Here is a 20,378-nt window from a genome sequence, read left to right as displayed (position 1 = left end):
GCCTCTGATGTTCACCAATTACAGCTCGTTAAAAACCACTCACTCTTCCTCTGTAATCTGTCCTGTTCCTCACTTCACTCACTTCTTACAAAACCCTCTGCCCCCTTCTTCCTCGCCGTTTATCATCCTCCCTTCACGCCGTTCAAACCACAAATATTGACAATCCGCAGTCTAAAACCAGATGTCACTGTTTTTCTCTAATCATACTGCATCTCTTCTCTCTGCATTTCCTCGTTCACTTCTTCCCTTGCCTTTACTTCCCCCGCTCTGCCTCTGTGTGCCGAGCAGAATGGGGCCGGGCGCTACTGTTGTATAATGTTATTTACATTTCTTGGCGGTAATTAGGCCGATAGGGGAACGACTGCGATCCCACAGTCGATTAAGAAGAACAGGAGGGAGGGAGGGAGGGAGCGAGGGGGGCGGGTGTAGGTAGAACATAGGTCAAACAAAGTACTAAGACTTTTTTTTTTAAGTATAGTGATGTTCAGAGACAGAGGTACATGGAAAAACAAAGTATGAATCTAATTGAAAAATATGTTTATTATAATAAATAAAATATAATAAAAAGAATGCAAAATGAACAATAAATGAATGTATCCCATTACAATCTAAAAGCAGCAACTCTGCAACAATGTGTTGCACATTTTTTACAAAAAGTATTTCATAAAAATATATATTTTAAAGGAATGTGTGTTTTAAAAGTTAACATAATCACACACTCACACGATCTAGTTTGTCGTCTTATTTTGACGATTTGTCCCTTTTTTGACATTCTAATTGCTTTTTGGACATTTTTGGTCACTTTTTGGTCACTACATGACCACCGGTTCATCATAGTTTTTATGTATATGTTTGTGTACTTCACTTCACAGTCTATGGTGTTAACGGGGCTTAATAGTCATTTTTAGACAGCACCAAGGATTTCTAGGGTTGTACAAGCAGGATTTTATATTATATGTGATATAACTACTTTAAAAACATAAAACCCTCCTGCAGAGGTTGAAAACCAACACCACAATCGACCTCTTGCCCATACCTACGGCAGCTGAATTCAGTCTCACACTGCACTGTCATGGTGGTCCAATGAGCTTATTCATTAGCGCCCTGAGTCGATGTGGATCAGCGTGGCGACAGGCCGAGTGGAACACACCGTTACATAAGAGGAAGTGTGACACCACTGTGAAGCTGTGTGTGTGTGTGTGTGTGAGAGAGAGAGAGCGAGAGAGAGAGAGAGAGAGAGAGAGAGAGAGAGAGAGATTATATTCCATATACAGAATGCATATGTGGGTTTTGCTTATTGCAATCACATCGAGTCCAGGTCATTACAAGTGTGTGTTCCAAATAAGTAGAGTTGGGCGGGGAGGTGGGGGTGATGAGGGTGGGGTCCCACAGCATATGGAATACACATCATGTCCCTGATAACGATCAAAGCAGTTACATAAGAGCCACAACCTTTGTTTTGTCCAAAAAACACACTCCCAATCTCCCCTGACTGCCAGAGAGAGAGAGAGTGTGTGTGTGTGTGTGTGTGTGTGTGTGTGTGTGTGTGTGTGTGTGTGTGTGTGTGTGAGTATGTGTTCCTAATGAAGAAAAAAAACAAGAAGAAACAATTCAAATGTCACAAAAACTCTGCCCTGCTGTCTCTGTTACCCTCTGTCTCTCTCTCATCCGTCCACCCTGCGCATGTTTGTGTTTGCCTCGGAAGGAAAATGACAGGAATAAATAAATTGAACGGGAGACGCCAACATTAGACTCCAGCTTTCCAGAACAGTCTGAGAAAATAAACAAAAGATGCCGCTAACACGACGTCCTGCACTCGACTGCTCCTCCCTGACATCTCTGACTCCTACTGATCAGCCACAGAAAAACTTCGGCCTTTAGACTTTTGTCTAATAATGTACGTACCAGTCGGGGCTTACTTTTCTTGATAATAAATCACCCAAAATGAAGGTAAATTTTTTCCACTGGCGCCCGCAAGGATTTTCCATTTTTTTCATGTTTTCACTGGCAAGACTGGCATCACAGGAACCAAGAAAGAAAACTCTTGGGCGCCTGGTTAGCTCACCTTAAGTGCGCACAAACACATAAAGAGGGTTAGGGCCCTATTTTAACAATCTGAGCGCACGGCGTGAAGTGCGTGGCGCAGGTGCGTTTAGGGCGTGTCCAAATCGACTTTTGCTAGTTTGACGGCGGAAAAAAAAGTCCGTGCGCCGGGCGCATGGTTCAAAAGGGTTGTACTTAGTGTCTTCATTAATCAGAGGTGTGTTTTGGGCGTAACATGCAATCAACCAATCAGAGATCATCTCCCATTCCCTTTAAAAGCCAGGCGCGTTTGGACCTTGGGGCATTGCTATTATGATGGAGGATTTGCACCGTAATATTTTTATTTGTAATCTTTTGCATATGTGTGTGATGCTGTGCTTCCCTGTGTGTGTAACAAGCATAATGTGCGCGCGCTGTGCATAAGCCTAGGAGTATTTTACTAATACGCTGTTAAAATAACGTTATTGACTTTAGACCAGCTTTTTGTTGGTCAATGGTGCCATCACTTCCCGCTGCCTCAAGATAGCAATACGCCAAGAATGCACCTGAACACACCTCCCTGTAATACCAGCGCAACCATGGCTGCACAGATGGGCGCAGGTGCATTTGCTATTTAAATGATGCGGGCGCTGGACGGGAAATTGACAACTGTGTCGGTCTTAAACTAGCAAAGACACTTACGTCGGGCTTTGTGCTGCGCCGGGTGCAAGATAGGGCCCATAGTCCTCGATCCGACCTGCGGCCCTTTGCTGCATGTCATTCCCCCCCTCTATCCCCTTTCAAGTCCAAGCTGTCCTGTCAGAAATAAAGGCCTAAAATGGCCAAAAAATAGTCGTGGGAAAAAAAAACTCTTAACTTTTTAACTCTTAAAATGAAATCGATTGGCATTGGAAGCAGGTAAAGTATCTCATCCCATTGGCCAGTGATTTGCATTTCAAAAGAAACAATCTAACAAGTTGAGAAGTGTTCGACTGTTTTGCCAACATTCAAAGAACCACAATTGACAAGATTTTCAGACGGTTCCTTTTGGACACATCTTTAAGTTGTTATGATTGGGATTTTGGTCCAGGTTGACGCCTGTTTCTGGTGGTAACAACAGGTGTGTTTTCACTAATACAGGTGCCAGAGTTCTGTTTGAAACTAATGTGTGTTGAGGACGCAAACAGAGTGACTCCTCTGTCTACAAAACAATAACCGCAGGCTCAGAGGATTCCTCGCCCGCCTGATTCACTGCTGCTCTGATTTGTCAGTGTTGCCGGATCTTCAGTGTTGGTGCTTGGCGCTGTCTCTGTGCTACTGCCGCTGCAACGGTGTATATAGCAAGACTTTATACCGTGAAAAATCACCAACAGAGGCTTCTAAGCCAAATACCACACAACCTGACATGTCCCAGCAGGAATGGGATCCGAAATTAACAACATCAGCAAACCAAGATTACAGGTTTCCCTGGTGGGGTTTAGCCTTATGTTTCCACATTTCTAGGACATTTTCAAAATTAGGTCTTGTGTTCCTACATTTCCCTTCCCAAGGGTAAGGGTGGGTTAGGGGTTAGGCGAACATAGGGCCTAATTTTGGAAAAAAAATCATAGAAATGTGGGAACATAGGGCCTAGTTTTCAGTGAAAAAAAAAGAAAAATTGTAGAAATGTGGGAACATAGGGCTCTGGGAACATAGGCACGCTCCCCTCTGGCGTTAGCATGTAGCAACATGCAGTTAGCAGTGGACTGTAACAGAGTAAAGCAGCCCTTTTTGTAGCGTCGCAAATCACCGATAAAGGCTTCTAAACAAAAATGACACAACCGGACATGTTCCAGCAGGAATGTGATCTGAAATTAGGGAGAAATTAACATCAGTAGCCAAGATTACAGGTTTCCCTGGCGTTAGCATGTAGCTACATGTAGCAGTGTGTGTAAATATGTATACATGTAAACACTGCAGTAGCTTGCCTGAAGCAGATGACCGTATTTAGAACACATATATAGGAATAGGAGTAGAAAAGTGTTGAAAGCGTTTAGAACAGACTGAAATCTGAGGTTTTGGCTCACAGGGAGTTCTTTTAAAACCGGATGTCCGTCATTTCCGGATGTCTGTCACTTTCCTCTTTCTTTGCGTTGTCGTTCTAAACTCCGGTGGATTTGTGAGGACTATGGTTAACTGCTCCTCAGATCTCTGCAGGGTAAATCCAGACAGCTAGCTAGACTATCTGTCCAATCTCAGTTTTCTGTTGCACGACTATAACAACCTTTGAAATATACACATGTTCCACTATGTACTAGTTTAGGCTATTTTGCAGCGCTTAGCGCCGCCCAAGATGATTGTGATTGGTTTAAAGAAATGCCGATAAACCAGAGCACGTTTTTCTCCCATCCCGTAATGCTGTGTGGACTAGCCAGACCCTCCTCAGCAGCGCTGTGGAGGAAGGTCTGGCAATGCGAAACTACCCAGCCCCCAGTCTCCTTCAAAGTTAACCTCAAAGGCGTCTCCAGTCAAATGTTCAGGCTTGTGCAGCTCGTCTTTTGTTGAGCCCTTTGTGATAACAGTTACCACCTGTGCGGCGTCCTCAGCACCGTCAGGCTCAAGCTGCAGTGAAAGGAGCTGTTCCTTCAGCAAGTCAGCAAGTTGGTACACAGCCGTGCAGTGTACCAACACACAAACACACACACACACACACACACACACACACACACACACACACACACACACAGAAGTACATCTACAGAGCCTCTATATGCTTCGCAACAGGAACACTTGTGTAACATAGGATAGACAAAACATACGGCGGCCTGGAGGAGCTGTCTGCGTTCCACCCACGGGTGCCCTTTGTGCGTCCGTCTGTCATTGTCCACTTACTGTAAAGGATGGACAAATTAGCCGAGAAGTGGAGCGGATGAGAGGAGAGCCGAGTGTGAAAGAGAGGGACTGGAGGGAGGGAAAATAAAGCTGATTGTCCGAGCTGACGGCAGACGCTTTACTAATGACTCGGGTGTTTAAAACGCTCCCTGGAAACTGTTCCCGCTCTCAAAACACTGAGCCTCGGTGGACTGCAGCGTTTTGATCAACAGGTACAGAACACGGATGCTGAACTGAGGACAGTTTGTCCCCGAAAAAGTAACCAAAACCGAAATTCAGAACCTCTAAACCGGGACACAAACTCAAACTCCGCTCCGAGTTTTACTATCGCCATAGCAATATTTATACTCTTTTATTGTTTTTGCAAATAATTTAAGTCATGGATCTTCAACAGGGGGTCCTCAGAGTTAATGCAGGGGGGCCTCCAAATTACTGTTTTGCCAACAATTATTGGGCTATTTGAATGGCTTAGTATTCTATGCAAAAAAGGTATGTATAAAGGCTTTAGGCCGCCCTACAAGTTATTGTAGGCCCAGTTTATTATGCAACTTCATTTTATAAAATATATGTAATAGGGGGTCCCAGCTCCATCTCTCTTTCAGTTAAGGGGTCCTTGGCTACTTTTTTTTTTTTTTAGGAAACTTGCTTTTGACATTGTAAAATGTGATTTTTTTCATAAGACGTTTTCATTCCATGCAACGTGTGCTTTTGATTTCAAGTGTCAGTTGTTACAACAGTTTGTCTGTGTGTGTTTCTTTCAACTGTTTTAAAATCACAAAGATAAGATATGCACTCTTTTCATTACAAAACATGACCCCACCTTTAATAGCTGAGCGTATTTACATATTTGTAAACTGACAAACCTTGTCAGTGAACTATGAGGGCAAAAAATTAATAAAAAAAAAGAAAATTAATCGTAATCGAGGTAAAATGTTCGATTAATCGTGATTTGTTTTGTAGTCAGTGGTGGAGGAAGTATTCAGATCCGTTACTTAAGTAAAAGTACTAAGACAACACTGAAAATACTTCATTACATGTCCTGCATTCAAAACTTACTTGAATTTAAAGTCACACAAGTCAACGACTGGAGGCTACAGATTCAAAATGTGGTCTGCTGGTGCACCCTGGAGGTGCAACGTATGTCTGCAAGTGAGTGAGTGTGTGTGTGTGTGTGTGTGTGTGTGTCAGCAGTGGGGAGCCAGTATCTGTACATCTGTAATTACACTCAGGAAATGTTATTCATGTTTGATTGGGTGGGACCAGCCGGCGTGTGTGTGTGTGTGTGTGTGTGTGTGTGTGTTCCTACTTTAGTCTGGAAGCAGCAGTAGAGCTGTGTCAGGTAGGGGTGTTTTCTGGCCAGGGCCAGGATCCGTTTCTCGGTCATAGTGCAGTCCACGTCGTCGTCCTGCAAGATCACGTCTTTCTTCAGCACTTTGACGGCGTACACCTCGTCGCTGCCCTTCAGCTCCGCCAGCATCACCTGCTCACAACACACACACATTTGAGAGAATATTGTCCAAAAAAGCTCTCAAGTCTCTCCCTCATCATCAGGGGTGTAAATCTTGCGTTTTATCACGATACGTTATATCAATTCCTTGGACAACAATACAATATTTACTGCTATCACAAAGTCTGCCACGATACGATTCGATTAAATACACGGACCGATACGAGGCAATAACATAAGAGGGAATTTCAAATTGAGGGGGAATCTTAAAATGACGATATGTATCAACATTTTCACTTCGTATGAATAATATTGGATCGTTGACGACTGAATCGATACATCGACACGGATCTGTCTCTCATATGACGGACTGTTTTCTGATCCATCATTGTTAGCGTACATCAATCTTTTTTTGTACTCACATAGAGCGACAGGTAGCAGAGTGAAGGAGAACTGGAACAATAATATAATAAGTCTATTTGATATAGCACCCTTCAGGACAAAGTTGAAGGGTGCAAGGCAAAACTGTTAAAATAAGACCCAAACCGTGGCCAGGATAGCTCAGTCGGTAGAGCGGGCGCACATGTACGGAGGTTCATGCCTCGACGCAGAAGGTCCGGGGTTGGAGTCCGACCTGGGACAATTTCCTGCATGTCTTCCCCCTCTCCCTCCCCCTTTCATTGCTTTCCTATCATTAAAGGCGGAAATGCCCCCCCAAAAAAAATCTTTAAAAAAAATCTTTAAAAATAAGACCCAAACCATAAAATGAGCAAGCAAGAAAGGAAGAAAGAAAAACACCAATGGAAATAAAAAAAGGAATAAGATTTTAAAACACAAAATTACAAACATGAGATGAAAAGCCAAAGGAATGAGAGAGGGATAGCAGACAAAAACACAAGCAAAAAACGATACTTTAGGGGTTTTCCTGCATAGAGGAATTTTTGGCGCCCCCCCTTTTTTCCCTTGTTATAACGTTGGTCGAGTTAGCGTTATCAGCTGGTTAGCTTAGTGCAGGCGCTAATGGATCCACGTTTGTATCTCGTAAATTACCCCACTAATAATGCCCGGAATAATGCCAAACTTCTACAGTAGTACAAATAGTTTCTGTACTTATAAAACGAGGCATTAGAAAGTTTGTAACTACGCCAGAAGTATATTTAAATAACACTTGCCTGATGGATACTACTGCGCTATCGCGCTGTAGCAGCCGAGAGGAGCGGTAGCAGCCGAGAGGAGTATCCATCAGGCAAGTGTTATTTAAATATACTTCTGGCGTAGTTACAAACTTTCTAATGCCTCATTTTATAAGTACAGAAACTATTTGTACTACTGTAGAAGTTTGGTATCATTCCGGGCATTATTAGTGGGGTAATTTACGAGATACAAACGTGGATCCATTAGCGCCTGCACTAAGCTAACCAGCTGATAACGCTAACTCGACCAACGTTATAACAAGGGAAAAAAGCTTATGGGGGGTTGTTTGGCTCGAGGTCAAGGTGCAAAGCAGCCTAGGGTGAAATTACTCCGAACCATCACTTTAAGAGCAATATACCAAACAACCTTTGAACAAGCCGAACATGAACCGAGTCAGGCTGTACGAGACTCTCCCGGTGATTTATTCAAATCTAAAAAAAATTGTAACCAGTTTTGTTAATTGGGGTTATATTTACTCAAGCAAAATAGACATTTTTGTTTATCTAATTGTCAGAAATAACAGGCAATTGCATGGATTTCTGTCAAATATGGTAACACAGACTCATTGCCTTTACTGTACGCGGACCGACCATGCTTACTGCCGTGCGTAGCCCCCCCCCCCCCCCCCTCCTCAAAAAGGCCCATTCTGAGCCAGGAAAAACCCTGTACCTTTCCGAAGCTTCCTTTGCCCAGAACTTTGATGAACACAAAGTCGTGCAAATTCATCCTCTTGATTTGCGGAGCGGTGTGACCTTTGACGTCACCGTTCCCCCGCCCTTCCTCGCCCTCCACTCCGACGCTGCCGACTCGCCCGTCCTCGTGACCGTCGCCCGTTACCGCGGTGACAGATGTGGGGGAGGAGAGAGGGTGAGTTTTGTGTTCCGCTCCGCGGTGGTCCAACGACAGAGCCTTCCGGATGTTCTCCAGCTCCTTCACGTCTGGACAGACACAGGGAAAGAGAAGATGAGTTCTGGTGTGCTTTGTTCCTTTTTGGTTTTTAGTTTCATGCTGGTTTTGAGTTTATGTGTCATGGGGAGGACTTGTACTACCCTGGTCACACGGAGAGGTGGGGGCGGACCTTGAGCGATCCTCTTCTGTCTTAGGCGTCCCTGATAACGGCTGCTGCGGATCCTGACCCTGGGGAAGCTGTTTAAAGGGGAACTATTATATAGCATTATCAGGTTCATACTTGTATTTTGTGTTTGTACTACAACATGATTACATGCTTTAATGTTCAAGAAACACTTTATTTATCTCATACTGCCCATGGCTGCCGCTCCTGTATTCACCCTCTGTATGAGACGCTCTGTAGGAGCGCCTGTCTCTTTAAGCCCCCCCTCCCGAAAAAGCCCAGTCTGCTCTGATTGGCCAGCGTGTTTCCTGGAATCTGCGCTCTGCTCAGCAGCCTCCACTGTTGTTTCACTCATAGACTGTATATAAGAATGGACCAACAGATCCCGTTGCTCTGGACTTTTCCAGTGAGCGCTGAGCGTTACTGCGCAGCCTCCAACTGAGAGAAACAACGTAAATGTGACGTGAGCAACGTGTCTGAAAGTTGGAAGTCTTCTGGTAGCTGTGCCAAGAGAAATCTCAATCATTCCCAATCTTACAGAGAAGGAGAGCGTAGGTATATGTAAGGAGATAACATGGACACAGGCTAATTATTGCTAACTAAAATGCTAGTTAACATAAGTAATTAAACTTAAACAGCTAATGTAAGTCCAAACTGCCTGCGAGCTTCTCCTGTACTATACGGTAATTCCTCTACTGTGCGACAGTAAGTCGCGTGGTTATGACACAATCGTTAGCCTATTTTTACAAAAACGTCTGCTACGGAGCCATAACGTGAGGTACAAGGTAATGGAGCCTTTTATACATTGTCGTGTTTCTTTAGAAATAAACAATGGACAAATAAAGTCTTTAAACGCTTCAGATGTAAAGTTATTCGCTGTCAAAGTGACGTCAAAATGAATGGCAGTCAATGGAATGCTAACGGGGGGTGATCACTTTGTAGCATCAAAATGGCGCCATAGGAGATTCGAGCTCTGAAGCGAAGCTTACCCCCTTGGTTTCACTAGCTGGAGCCACTGCAGTGGAGTATAAAGCTGGACTGTGTACCGTGAAAAATCACCAATAAAGGCTTTTAAACCAAATACTACACAACCGGACATGTCCCAGCAGTAAAGTGACCCGAAATTGGGGAGAAATGACCCGCATTGGCTGCCAAGATTACAGCTATCTTGCATTAGCATGTAGCTACTTAATATTTTTCACTAGGCTAACGTTACACTACCCAATCGGACATGTTTCAGCAGGAATGCGACCCGAAATTGGGGAGAATTTAACAAATTGGCAGCCAAGATGTAGCTACTACAGTTAGCAGTGGACACTAATAGAATATAGCAGCACGTTACAGTCAAAAATCGCAGATAAATGCTTTTGAACAAAATATAACCGATACATGACCGAGTAAAACTGCGGTTGATTCCGAGACGAGACCTTCAAAAAGTGGTCTTGAGACCAGTCTTAAAGTGCTCAAATTATGCTTTTTGGCTTTTCCCCTTTCCTTTATTGTCTTATATATCTTTTTTGTGCACATTATAAGTTTACAAAGTGAAAAAGCCCAAAGTCCCCCCCAAAGGGACTTACCATCTCCAACAGAAAACACTGTTCACAAACTGCTCCCAACAGCTCTGTTGTAGTCCAGCCTTTACTTCAGAGACAAACGTGGTCACTTTGTAACACACGTTATAATGCTCACCTAGCTGCTAGTGTGGCATGCCCTCATTCTCTGCTTCTGACTGGCTAGTAGTCCTTACCTAGGTACTGTCAGGGCACGCCCTCATACTCTGCTTCTGACTGGCTAGTAGTCCTTACCTAGGTACTGTCAGGGCACACCCTCATACTCTGCTTCTGACTGGCTAGTAGTCCTTACCTAAGTACTGTCAGGGCACGCCCTCATACTCTGCTTCTGACTGGCTAGTAGTCCTTACCTAGGTACTGTCAGGGCACGCCCTCATACTCTGCTTCTGACTGGCTAGTAGTCCTTACCTAGCTACTGAGCATGTGTGACTCCCAACAAAGATGGAACAGAAGTGAGAGGTCTCACTCTGTAGCTAAAACAGAGAGCTCAACACACAGGGTGAAAAGAGGAGCTGCAGCAATGTGCAGTACAACAAAAATATGGTGTTTTCTGAAAATTAAACCATGTAAACCTATTCTGATATAACCTCTAAATACAATTATGAACCTGGAAATGAGCATACTATGAGTACTTTAAGACCAAGACCGATCTCGAGTCCTACAACACTGAGAGGCGGAGATGAGTTCTGCTACTGGCGCTAAAACTCTTGTGTGGACGGACATCGGCTTGGAAATGCAAACACGAGTAGTGTGGATGTACAGCCGGCCAGTTGACTTTCTCACCTTTTTCCGTCTCTGGGCGCTGTTGGAGATCTTGTCTGGCGTGACTCCGAGGTCGGAGAGGACTTTAGCGATTCCTCTGGCGTCCACACCGCAGTTAGGAGCTACGTTACTCTCACAGCGCCGGTGTACGTTCACTTTACACACTGAGACACACACACAAAGACAGAGTTAGCATGCACACACTAGAATTGATTTTTCTTTTGTCCAAGCTCAAGTGAAGTGTGTAGGATTAGTGTAGTTTAGTTTAGTTCATTGGTTTACACGTATACAAGTACTTCAGATTGATATACACATAATTGATAAAAGATGTGATGGAGAGATGCAAAAAAGGGGCTTCATCTGGGCAATCTCCATTGCATAATCCAATTAAAAATAAAAAATAAACTAAAATACTGAAAAGAAAAGAAAGAGGAAAGAAAAAAATCAAATCAACAGAAAAAATACGAAAGGTAAAATAATATTAGGAGATACATGGGTTGTTTACAAAGACCTTCCATTGGGATAGGGATGATAAAGACCTGAGTATGTTTGTCACAACTTTTCATGACCCAAAGCATTGCATGGATGAAAGCTGAGTGGTCCGTACCTTTACACTGGAGTCCCTGTCGCAGCAGACCCCAGAGCAGAGAGCCACAGTGGTCGCAGAAGGTGAGAACTTTAAAGTTGTGGATGCTGAACTTATGCGGCACGTTGACACTGAACCTCTGAGAGCCGAGAGGCTGTAAGAGAGGCACAAAGAGGACAGTGAGACAAAGCTGCAGGAGTCTGGAGGTCTGAGCTGGTGGGAAACATGTGGAAAATGTGAATGTTGTTCCCTCTGGGGCTGCAACTAACCATTATTTTCATTGTCGATTATTTTCTCGATTAATCAATGAATTGTTGTTGTTTACTTGTCACAGAGGAATGAAGAAACTAGAAAATATTCACATTTAACAAGCTGGAATCAGAGAATCTTTTTCTCAAAAAATGACTTCAATCGATTATCAAAATAATTGGCGATTAATTGATTAATCCTTGCAGCTCTAGTTCCCTCTACCATTACTGACAACATTTATTTTTGGGTTGTTGACCCTCGTGTTGTCTTCCTGTAGACTATGAACTTGTTCTCCTTCCAGGTCAAAATTGAAAATGTACTTTTTTTGGGGCACTTTTTTCCCCCCGGGTGCTTTTTTCCATGCTTTTGATGTTTTTTCTTCATTCATGGTCGATAAACCCTAAGACATCATACCTAATTTTAATTAAGTTAAAAAAAGCAGAAAATATGAATTACTATGACTGACAGTGAAGATGTTAAGTGGATCACAGACAAAAGTTTAGTCAGGATACTATTTTGAAACCATTTTTTTCCAAATGCTATAATATTGAATAAAACACCCAAAATGTAATGGAAGTAATCGTTCATTTTACCTGCGAAGAATGTTGCATGGCTTCCATACAACGTATATCCATGTATCCATGTTATTTTTTGGGCCATTTGGTTGAAAGAAATCCATATTTCTGATATAAAAAACTTTTGAAAACGGGTCAATTTTGACCCCAGGACAACACAAAGGTTAATGCCCTTTACTGACAGTTAACATATGAGAAATAATAAAGAGGGGCAAGAGAGAAAAGAATGCTGCAGCCCCAAATTGTACAGTCAGTTACTGGCAGTCCACAGCCCATTTCAGACCAAAGATTTGCGACGAAACTAAACTGTTTCAGAACGTTGCAGGGAAAAGTCGCAGCGGTCTGAACCGGCCCGTCTCAGCTCGACTCGTGGTCAAGTCGCCAGAGGCTGGTTTTAGAACGTAAGGGACGTCACCTGTTTCAACAGCCAATCAGCTCATAGCCACGTCGGCTGATCAAGTCAGTAACCAACTTTAAAATGATCGTAATGGCGAGAGTTTTGGACGGCGGTTTAAACGAGAGCACGCAAGCACGGTTTAGGGTCGAGCGAGCTAGAGAGTGACTGAAGAGAGGGAGCGGCGTTGGAACAAAGCCGTGAATCAGAGGATGTTACGACCCCTCCCTTTTGCGTGCTGGTGGCTTCTCTGGCTTTCATGACATGAGCTGGCAGTTTGTTACGACCCCTCCCTTTTGCCTGCTGGCACAAAAAAGCCTGAAAACATGGAAGTTAGAACCAAAGTACAGAGAGTAGTTTCCTATGGAGATGATACATCGTCTTGTTTAGTCACAAACGTGTAAACTGTAGGGTTTCAGAACGCTGCGCGGCGAAGGGGCGTTCGTTGTTTGACTGGTCATGACTAGGGTTGGGTATCCTTTGGTTTTTTTCCGATACCGGTGCTAAAGCGGTACTTTTAAACCGGTGCTGGTGCCTAAACGGTGCCTGAACCGATACTTTTTAAGAAAGTTAAAAAAAAAAGAAGAAAAAAAAGAAGGGTACTAAACAACAGTCGTCGACATTTAAGAACAACTTGTTTATTACTACGGCCATATGGTCAAAATGAAATGATTTAATAGTAATGTAATAACTATATATTATAATTACTTATAATAAACAATAACTTATTTCACCAGTAAATTGCTGTTGAATGACAAAAACAACCACCAGATGGGAAAAGGGTATTTTACAATAACTTTGAATGCACCGCGAGGCTGTAGGTTACCAGTTTCAGTGAACGCACCGTCTGCGTTTTTCTGACGTCTGCATCTGCTGCGCTGCAGAGCAGACTGCTGAAATACAGTCCCACTTTACACTGTTTAACGTTAGCTGTCAGCATTTTAACCTGTTTAATCCAGCTGCTAGCTAAAGGGAGGCTAACGTTACCTGCTGTTGAGTGGAGTGTAAAGTCAGGCACCGAAATAAGGCACCGAAATGTTCGTTCTTATTCAGTCTCGTTACTACCGTTAAGGTCGGAACCGGTGCCCTGTTGGCACCGCGTTTCGGTACCCAACCCTAGTCATGACTGGTTTTCCCAAGATGTATAGTGAACGGCACTGTCTTTCTAAACTATCTTATTAATAAACTGTCTGTACAAAGTTGTCAATGCTTCTGTTTACATGTAGGGATCATCATTATGCTACTGTGGAAGTGTGGTGCTATTTTGAGCCTTGTTAGCGGTATAGAAATAGTGATTTCTTTTTACTTTACCCGTGCCCCGCCGACTAGCGTTATAAGCTAATTAGCGGTTTGCTCTAAAACTGGTCACATTCGATTAGCATGAAAACATGTCCCAGAGAACGGTCGACTCGGTACACGTGGTATTAACCCCTAGGTTCATTTTGCGCCGGATTTCTCCTTTAATGTGGTTCTCATTTTCCAGTGTGGCCCTTAGTGAAGTGGAGTTTGACAGCCCTGTTTTAAGGCATTGCTCTGATTTAACTGTAGCCAGCGTCTGTTCCAGGTGAAGCATGTTGTATCTAATAAAAGCAGCCTGTAGATGTAGATCGGTACCTCCTCGACTGTGTCCTCCTGCTTCTTCATCCCTGCACACTTGGTAATGATCAGCTCATGGCAGCGCTTATGGACCACACAGGTACACACTGCAGGAGGAACACACACGCGGACATAAGTTACACATTTATACGAGGATTTTAAGTGTTTTAAGTGCCTCGGGTTGATAATCTTGACAAACATGAATGAATATTTAGACTCATTGGACTACAGGAATGTGTTGACACCATCCTACCTTGACACTGGTAGCCCTGCTTTCCTAAGACACCCCTGAAAGTGAGAGAAAGAGACAGTACACATGTGAGAAAACAATCCTGAATCTCAGCATGAATCAGATGAAACTGTTAGAATATCCATAATCAAGTTATACTGTATGTGTATTGCCTTTTAGAGCTGTGTTTTATGTCCTGGTTAGGAAGGGATTATTTTGTAAGATATAACAAGAGATGGACATCAAATGTGTTTCATGTATTATTAAAGATCCATTGTGCTTTTGATTCAATGTCCTTAACCCTGATTTCCACCGGTGCTGCGTTCCGGTTTTGTTCCGTCCTCCGCCACGTGCCAAACCACACCGGGAGCGTCTCAGAAAGGGGAGCATCTTGCTGCCCGATTTGCAGATTATATAGTCTCTAAGAGTACTTTACAGGACAATCACGTGTTTATTAAGCTAGTATCTACCTTCCACTCCAGGCACTCCTGTGGTTAAACTCCATGCCTTCTCTTTTCTGGAGTTGTCCTTATCAAAAAGATCTGTGATGTCTTATTATGTTTTTCCACCTCATAGATAAATCTCTCATAGTCCATGTTGTAAAGGAGACATATATATAATATTGGGGGGGTGTCTTTTGGTAAATGGACAGGATTCTCTCGCCGTTTCACTTCCTGCCCGGCTGTAGCTTTGTGGGGCCAAAATGCTGGACCCCACAACTTTAAAGGGCTGTTTGAGGGTTAAGACTTGGTTTTAGGATTAGGTTTAGAATTAGGTTATGGTTAGGGTGAGGGTAAGGGTTAAGGTTAGGCATTTAGTGGTGATGGTTAAGGTTAGGGTAAGGGGCTAGGGAATGCATTATGTCAATGACGGGTCCCCACAAAGATAGTGAAACAAACCTGTGTGTGTGTGCGTGTGTGTCCTCACCAGATGAAGTCCCGGCAGTGGGAGCAGTAGGTGGGCTGTCTCAGGTAGGTGGCCATGAACTTGTGTCCGTTGACCTGGTGGACCCTCCGGCGGACGGCACCCTGCCGCTTCCTGGGACGCATCCGCTGCCGAAACACGCGCTCCTCATTCTCGGCAGAGCCCACTGGAGCTGCACGCACACACACACAGGCAAATTACAAATTACAAAACATTGCATTATTCTGCGATATATTCCATTTTTTTTACTTTTTTCCCCAACTTCTAATTATGCTATATATCTGTTTATCTATAAAGATAAATTTCTCTGTTTGCTCATCTCACTTCAATTATACTGCTGCAAAATGGGATTGTCAAGAATTTTGAAAACTTCTGAAATAGGCCCAATTAATTAACCAAGCTTCTGTGCATGAGCTGCAATGAAATACTAATATTTATTTCATCTTAAAATGTATAATAATACAGGCTTTCTACTGTTCTTTTTTTTAATATTAGTGCTGGAATTTGAAGACATTTTAAGCAGTATTTGGTGTTCACACTGTTGGTGAGTCAATGAACTGTCACGAAATCTGCACTCGCACCATGTAACCACTAGATGGCGATGGCGCTGCGTGGCTGAAAGTGACTGAGGATGTCCATTAAGGGACATATTAAGCACACTGGTCTATGCTTTTTCACACAATCAGTCTCTGTGTCTCACTTTGTCTCTCCTGCTTGTGTTTAATTACCACAGAGGGTTCCCCTAGCGGAGCGGCACCGATTTCAATTACTGCCTTACACAGTGTTAATTACACACACGCACGCACGCACACACACACACACAGACACACACACTACCTGGAGCGAGAAAGTGAGAGAGTCATGTTAACGAGGTAATGGATATTATGTGAGTGAGAAGACAAATCAAATCAAAATAGGTGGTATTCATTTAATGGTAGTCAACTAATCGGTTAATCGATTTGTCTTTGCAGCTCTAATCCAGAGCAGAGCTTTTCCTTTTTGCTTTTACATTTCATTTTTTAAAAGCGGCTGTGGGTATTTGTGTTCCCTGGAGGATTTATCTTAACATTTTTGGTGACCCACTGGCCTTTCCTCTAGCACATCTTCCTGTTCAAAACAACAACTTACACACATGAAATATCAAATGTACAGAATATAATTAACTCTCCCCCACACACACAAACACACACACACACACACACAGGATGAACTCTTCCTATCGTAAATGCTCCCTCCATCTTTCCTCTGGCACCACCCTCCGGGCAAACTGTTCCACCTCTCGGACGCGCGGTATATTCCTCTCTCCCTGTCCTCACTCACACTCTTCCAGCCCCTTTTGCTATACGCCATCACCATCACCTAGCAACTGACGACTGCTGCCTAGCAACAGGGATAGACTTAGTGTCGTCCACTGGGGAGGGTGTAGTGGCGGGGGGGTCTGTGATAGACATGCCGTTCCTCTCTGATGTCCTCATCACAACCCCCAAAAAGTTAAACGGTGACACGTTAACAGAACTACAGTAAGTGCATCTTAACCTTTATTAGCAGGACTCATTTAAAAGACTTAAAGTCTTATACGCATGGAAGGAACACACATACTCAATTCCATTGCCTGTGGTGACATCATGTCCTGGAACAAAGTGTTGGACAGATCAATGGATGGGCAGGCAATTAGTGAGGGGAAATGAGATTCCACTGATACTAGAGCTACAGAGATTAATCGATTAGTTGTCACCTATTTAACCCTTATGTTGTCTTCCCATCGTCCCGTCTTTTTGTATTTACGGGTCACAATTTACAATTAAATCTTTTTTTTTTTCAACGTTTTGGTCGTCTTTTTCGACCATTTTGTCGCTTTTCCTGATGTTTTTGTCACTTTTTCAACGTTTATGTCCAATCTTTCTGCGACTTTTTTTGGACATTTTTGTCACTTTTTTTCAACGTTTTTTTTATTACATTTTTCTTTCCAAATGTTATCAAATTTAATAAAACACCCAAATTCAATGAAAGTAGTGAACTGATAATTTATTTTTTACTTGTGAAGAGCGTTGTAGGGAACCATCCACATTATTGTTTTAGACAGTTTGGTTGAAAGAAACCCAACTTTCCGATATAGAAACTTGGGTTACACTTTACTTGAAGGTATCTACATAAGAATGACATGACACTGTCATGAACGTGTCATAAACATTATAAACAAGTCATAAACGTTATGACATAACGCTTCTGTCATTAAGTGTCATTCGGACAAATTAGGGTTAGGGTTAGGGTTCATGTGTCATGACAGTGTTATGTCACTCTTATGTAGATACCTTCAAGTAAAGTGTTACCAAAAATGTTTAAAATGGGTCAAATCTGACCTGAGGACAACAGGAGGATTAATTATTTGTAAACTATTTTGATAATCAGTTTGAGTCATTTATTATATTATATATAATATAAATAAATATATATATATATATATATATATATATATATATATATATATATATATATATATATATATATATATAATATCTAGTTTCTTCTCTCCTCTGTGACAGTAAACTGAATATCTTTGAGTTGTGGACAAAACAAGACATTTGAGGACGTTCCTACGGGCTTTTGGGAAACACTGATCTACATGTTTCACCGTTTTTGGACATTTTATAGACCAAACAACTAATCGATTAATCAAGAAGATAATCGACAGAAGAAGAATCTTTAGTTGCAGCCCTAGACCATTAGTCACTGGTACTCTTATCAATACTAGGGTTGGGTAGGGTTGACTAAACGACCGGCATCTACCAGAGCGAATAGCAACGCAGATTTCTGTGCCTCATTTCGGTGCTACTGAAATGCCTGAGCTGCTCTCTGATGCTCCGAAACGGACGTTAGCGGCACCAAAAACATCGCTGCAACGATACCCAACCCTAATTGTTACTCCATGATTTACATGCAACATGCTGGTGGTGTTGCTTTCTGAAACTAAGGAGTTTTTTAAAGGTCCTATGACATGCTGCTTTTTGGATGCTTTTATATAGGCCTTAGTGGTCCCCTAATACTGTATCTGAAGTCTCTTTTATATAGACCTTAGTGGTCCCCTAATACTGTATCTGAAGTCTCTTTTATATAGGCCTTAGTGGTCCCCTAATACTGTATCTGAAGTCTCTTTTATATAGACCTTAGTGGTCCCCTAATACTGCATCTGAAGTCTCTTTTATATAGACCTTACTGGTCCCCTAATACTGTATCTGAAGTCTCTTTTATATAGACCTTAGTGGTCCCCTAATACTGTATCTGAAGTCTCTTTTATATAGACCTTAGTGGTCTCCTAATACTGTATCTGAAGTCTCTTTTATATAGACCTTAGTGGTCCCCTAATACTGTATCTGAAGTCTCTTTTATATAGACCTTAGTGGTCCCCTAATACTGTATCTGAAGTCTCTTTTATATAGACCTTAGTGGTCCCCTAATACTGTATCTGACGTCTTTTTATATAGACCTTAGTGGTCCCCTAATACTGTATCTGAAGTCTCTTTTATATAGACCTTAGTGGTTCCCTAATACTGTATCTGAAGTCTCTTTTATATAGACCTTAGTGGTCCTAATACTGTATCTGAAGTCTCTTTTATATAGACCTTAGTGGTCCCCTAATACTGTATCTGAAGTCTCTTTATATAGACCTTAGTGGTCCCCTAATACTGTATCTGAAGTCTCTTTCCCGAAATTCAGCCTTGGTGCAGAATTACAGCCACTAGAGCCAGTCCCACAATGATCTTTCCTTAGGATGTGCCATTTCTGTGTCTGTAGCTTTAAATGCTATTGAGGAGGAGAGAGGGGGGGGCAAGGTGGAGGGTGGGGGGTGTGGCCTTGACCAACTGCCATGCTTCACTTGTTTGCAAGCCATGATGTCTCTCTCTTTCTCATGGGTGGGCCAAATTCTCTGGGCGGGCAAGGCAGAGAAAGGAGAGGTAACCTTTCCCCTTATGACGTCATAAGGAGGAAGATTCCAGATCGGCCCATCTGAGCTTTCCTTTTCTCAAAGGCAGAGCAGGATACCCAGGGCTCAGTTTACACCTATCACCATTTCTAGCCACTGGGGGACCATAGGCAGGCTGGGGGAACTCACAGTAAAGTTAGAAAACCTCATAAAGTGAAAGTGTCATGCTATGGGACCTTTAACAATTCCGATAAGGAGCAATAGCTTGACATAAGGTCATCCTGTCACAATGTCCAGGGCATCAGAGACCCTTTTCCATCCCAGACCTGCACAAAGCCATTGCTTTGCTCAGTTCATCCTGTTAAAGTTGGCCCACTTCCTCCAAGCATTTCAACTTGTCTGCCACAAAACCACATATGCAATACTCATGCATGTGGCATCGCTGGCGGCAGCTACACATCTAGCAAAAAAAGTTTATCTCACAGTAGGAAACAAGCAGATGCTTACGGTTAAAATAATACATGAATAGCATTCACAAAGCAGCGACGGCAGCATCCATTTGCCCCAAAGCTTACTGCTGTGTAGCTTCTTTATTTGCAGCATGCAAGCTGCCACAATAACAGATGCAGAATTCAAAGCATTAACCATGAGTAACCAAGTGTTCTACATGAAGGCCACAAGATGTTTCTTACAAAGTGAGATTATATTCAGAGTAGTATACTCCCAGCTGATAACAACAGAACCAGAACAACATAGTCATATTTCACCTGCTTTTGACAACAGGGCTTTGTGTGTGTGTGTGTGTGTGTGTGTGTGTGTGTGTGTGTGTGTGTGTGTGTGTGTGTGTGTGTGTGTGTGTGTGTGCGTATGTGCATGCGTGTGTGTATGTGTATGTGCAGTTCTCAGGCATGACAGTTCACCCATGTGTTCTCTGCTATGCAAACACATTTAAGTAATGACTGCA

The 20,378-nt window shown here is 42.8% G+C and overlaps 1 protein-coding gene across 2 annotated transcripts in view; it reads right to left on the bottom strand.

Annotated features, from left to right (window-relative positions):
- LOC116061689 (protein kinase C epsilon type-like) overlaps window positions 1-20,378 on the bottom strand; it is a 104,362-nt gene that overhangs the window by 35,225 nt on the left and 48,759 nt on the right. For both annotated transcript variants that reach the window (XM_031316004.2, XM_031316005.2), the window contains exons 3-10: window positions 15,496-15,664; window positions 14,593-14,627; window positions 14,358-14,446; window positions 11,547-11,679; window positions 10,961-11,103; window positions 8,584-8,680; window positions 8,204-8,472; window positions 6,200-6,373 (exon numbers count right to left, since the gene is read on the bottom strand). In XM_031316004.2, coding sequence (XP_031171864.1) covers window positions 6,200-6,373; window positions 8,204-8,472; window positions 8,584-8,680; window positions 10,961-11,103; window positions 11,547-11,679; window positions 14,358-14,446; window positions 14,593-14,627; window positions 15,496-15,664 — 1,109 coding nt within the window. The remainder of the gene's footprint in view (window positions 1-6,199; window positions 6,374-8,203; window positions 8,473-8,583; window positions 8,681-10,960; window positions 11,104-11,546; window positions 11,680-14,357; window positions 14,447-14,592; window positions 14,628-15,495; window positions 15,665-20,378) is intronic.

The sequence above is a fragment of the Sander lucioperca genome, chromosome 15, assembly GCF_008315115.2.
Source record: "Sander lucioperca isolate FBNREF2018 chromosome 15, SLUC_FBN_1.2, whole genome shotgun sequence".
NCBI classification, from domain to species: Eukaryota; Metazoa; Chordata; class Actinopteri; order Perciformes; family Percidae; genus Sander; species Sander lucioperca.
The sequence above is the reverse complement of the archived record's forward strand: the minus strand, read 5'-3'. Positions and strand labels throughout refer to the sequence as shown.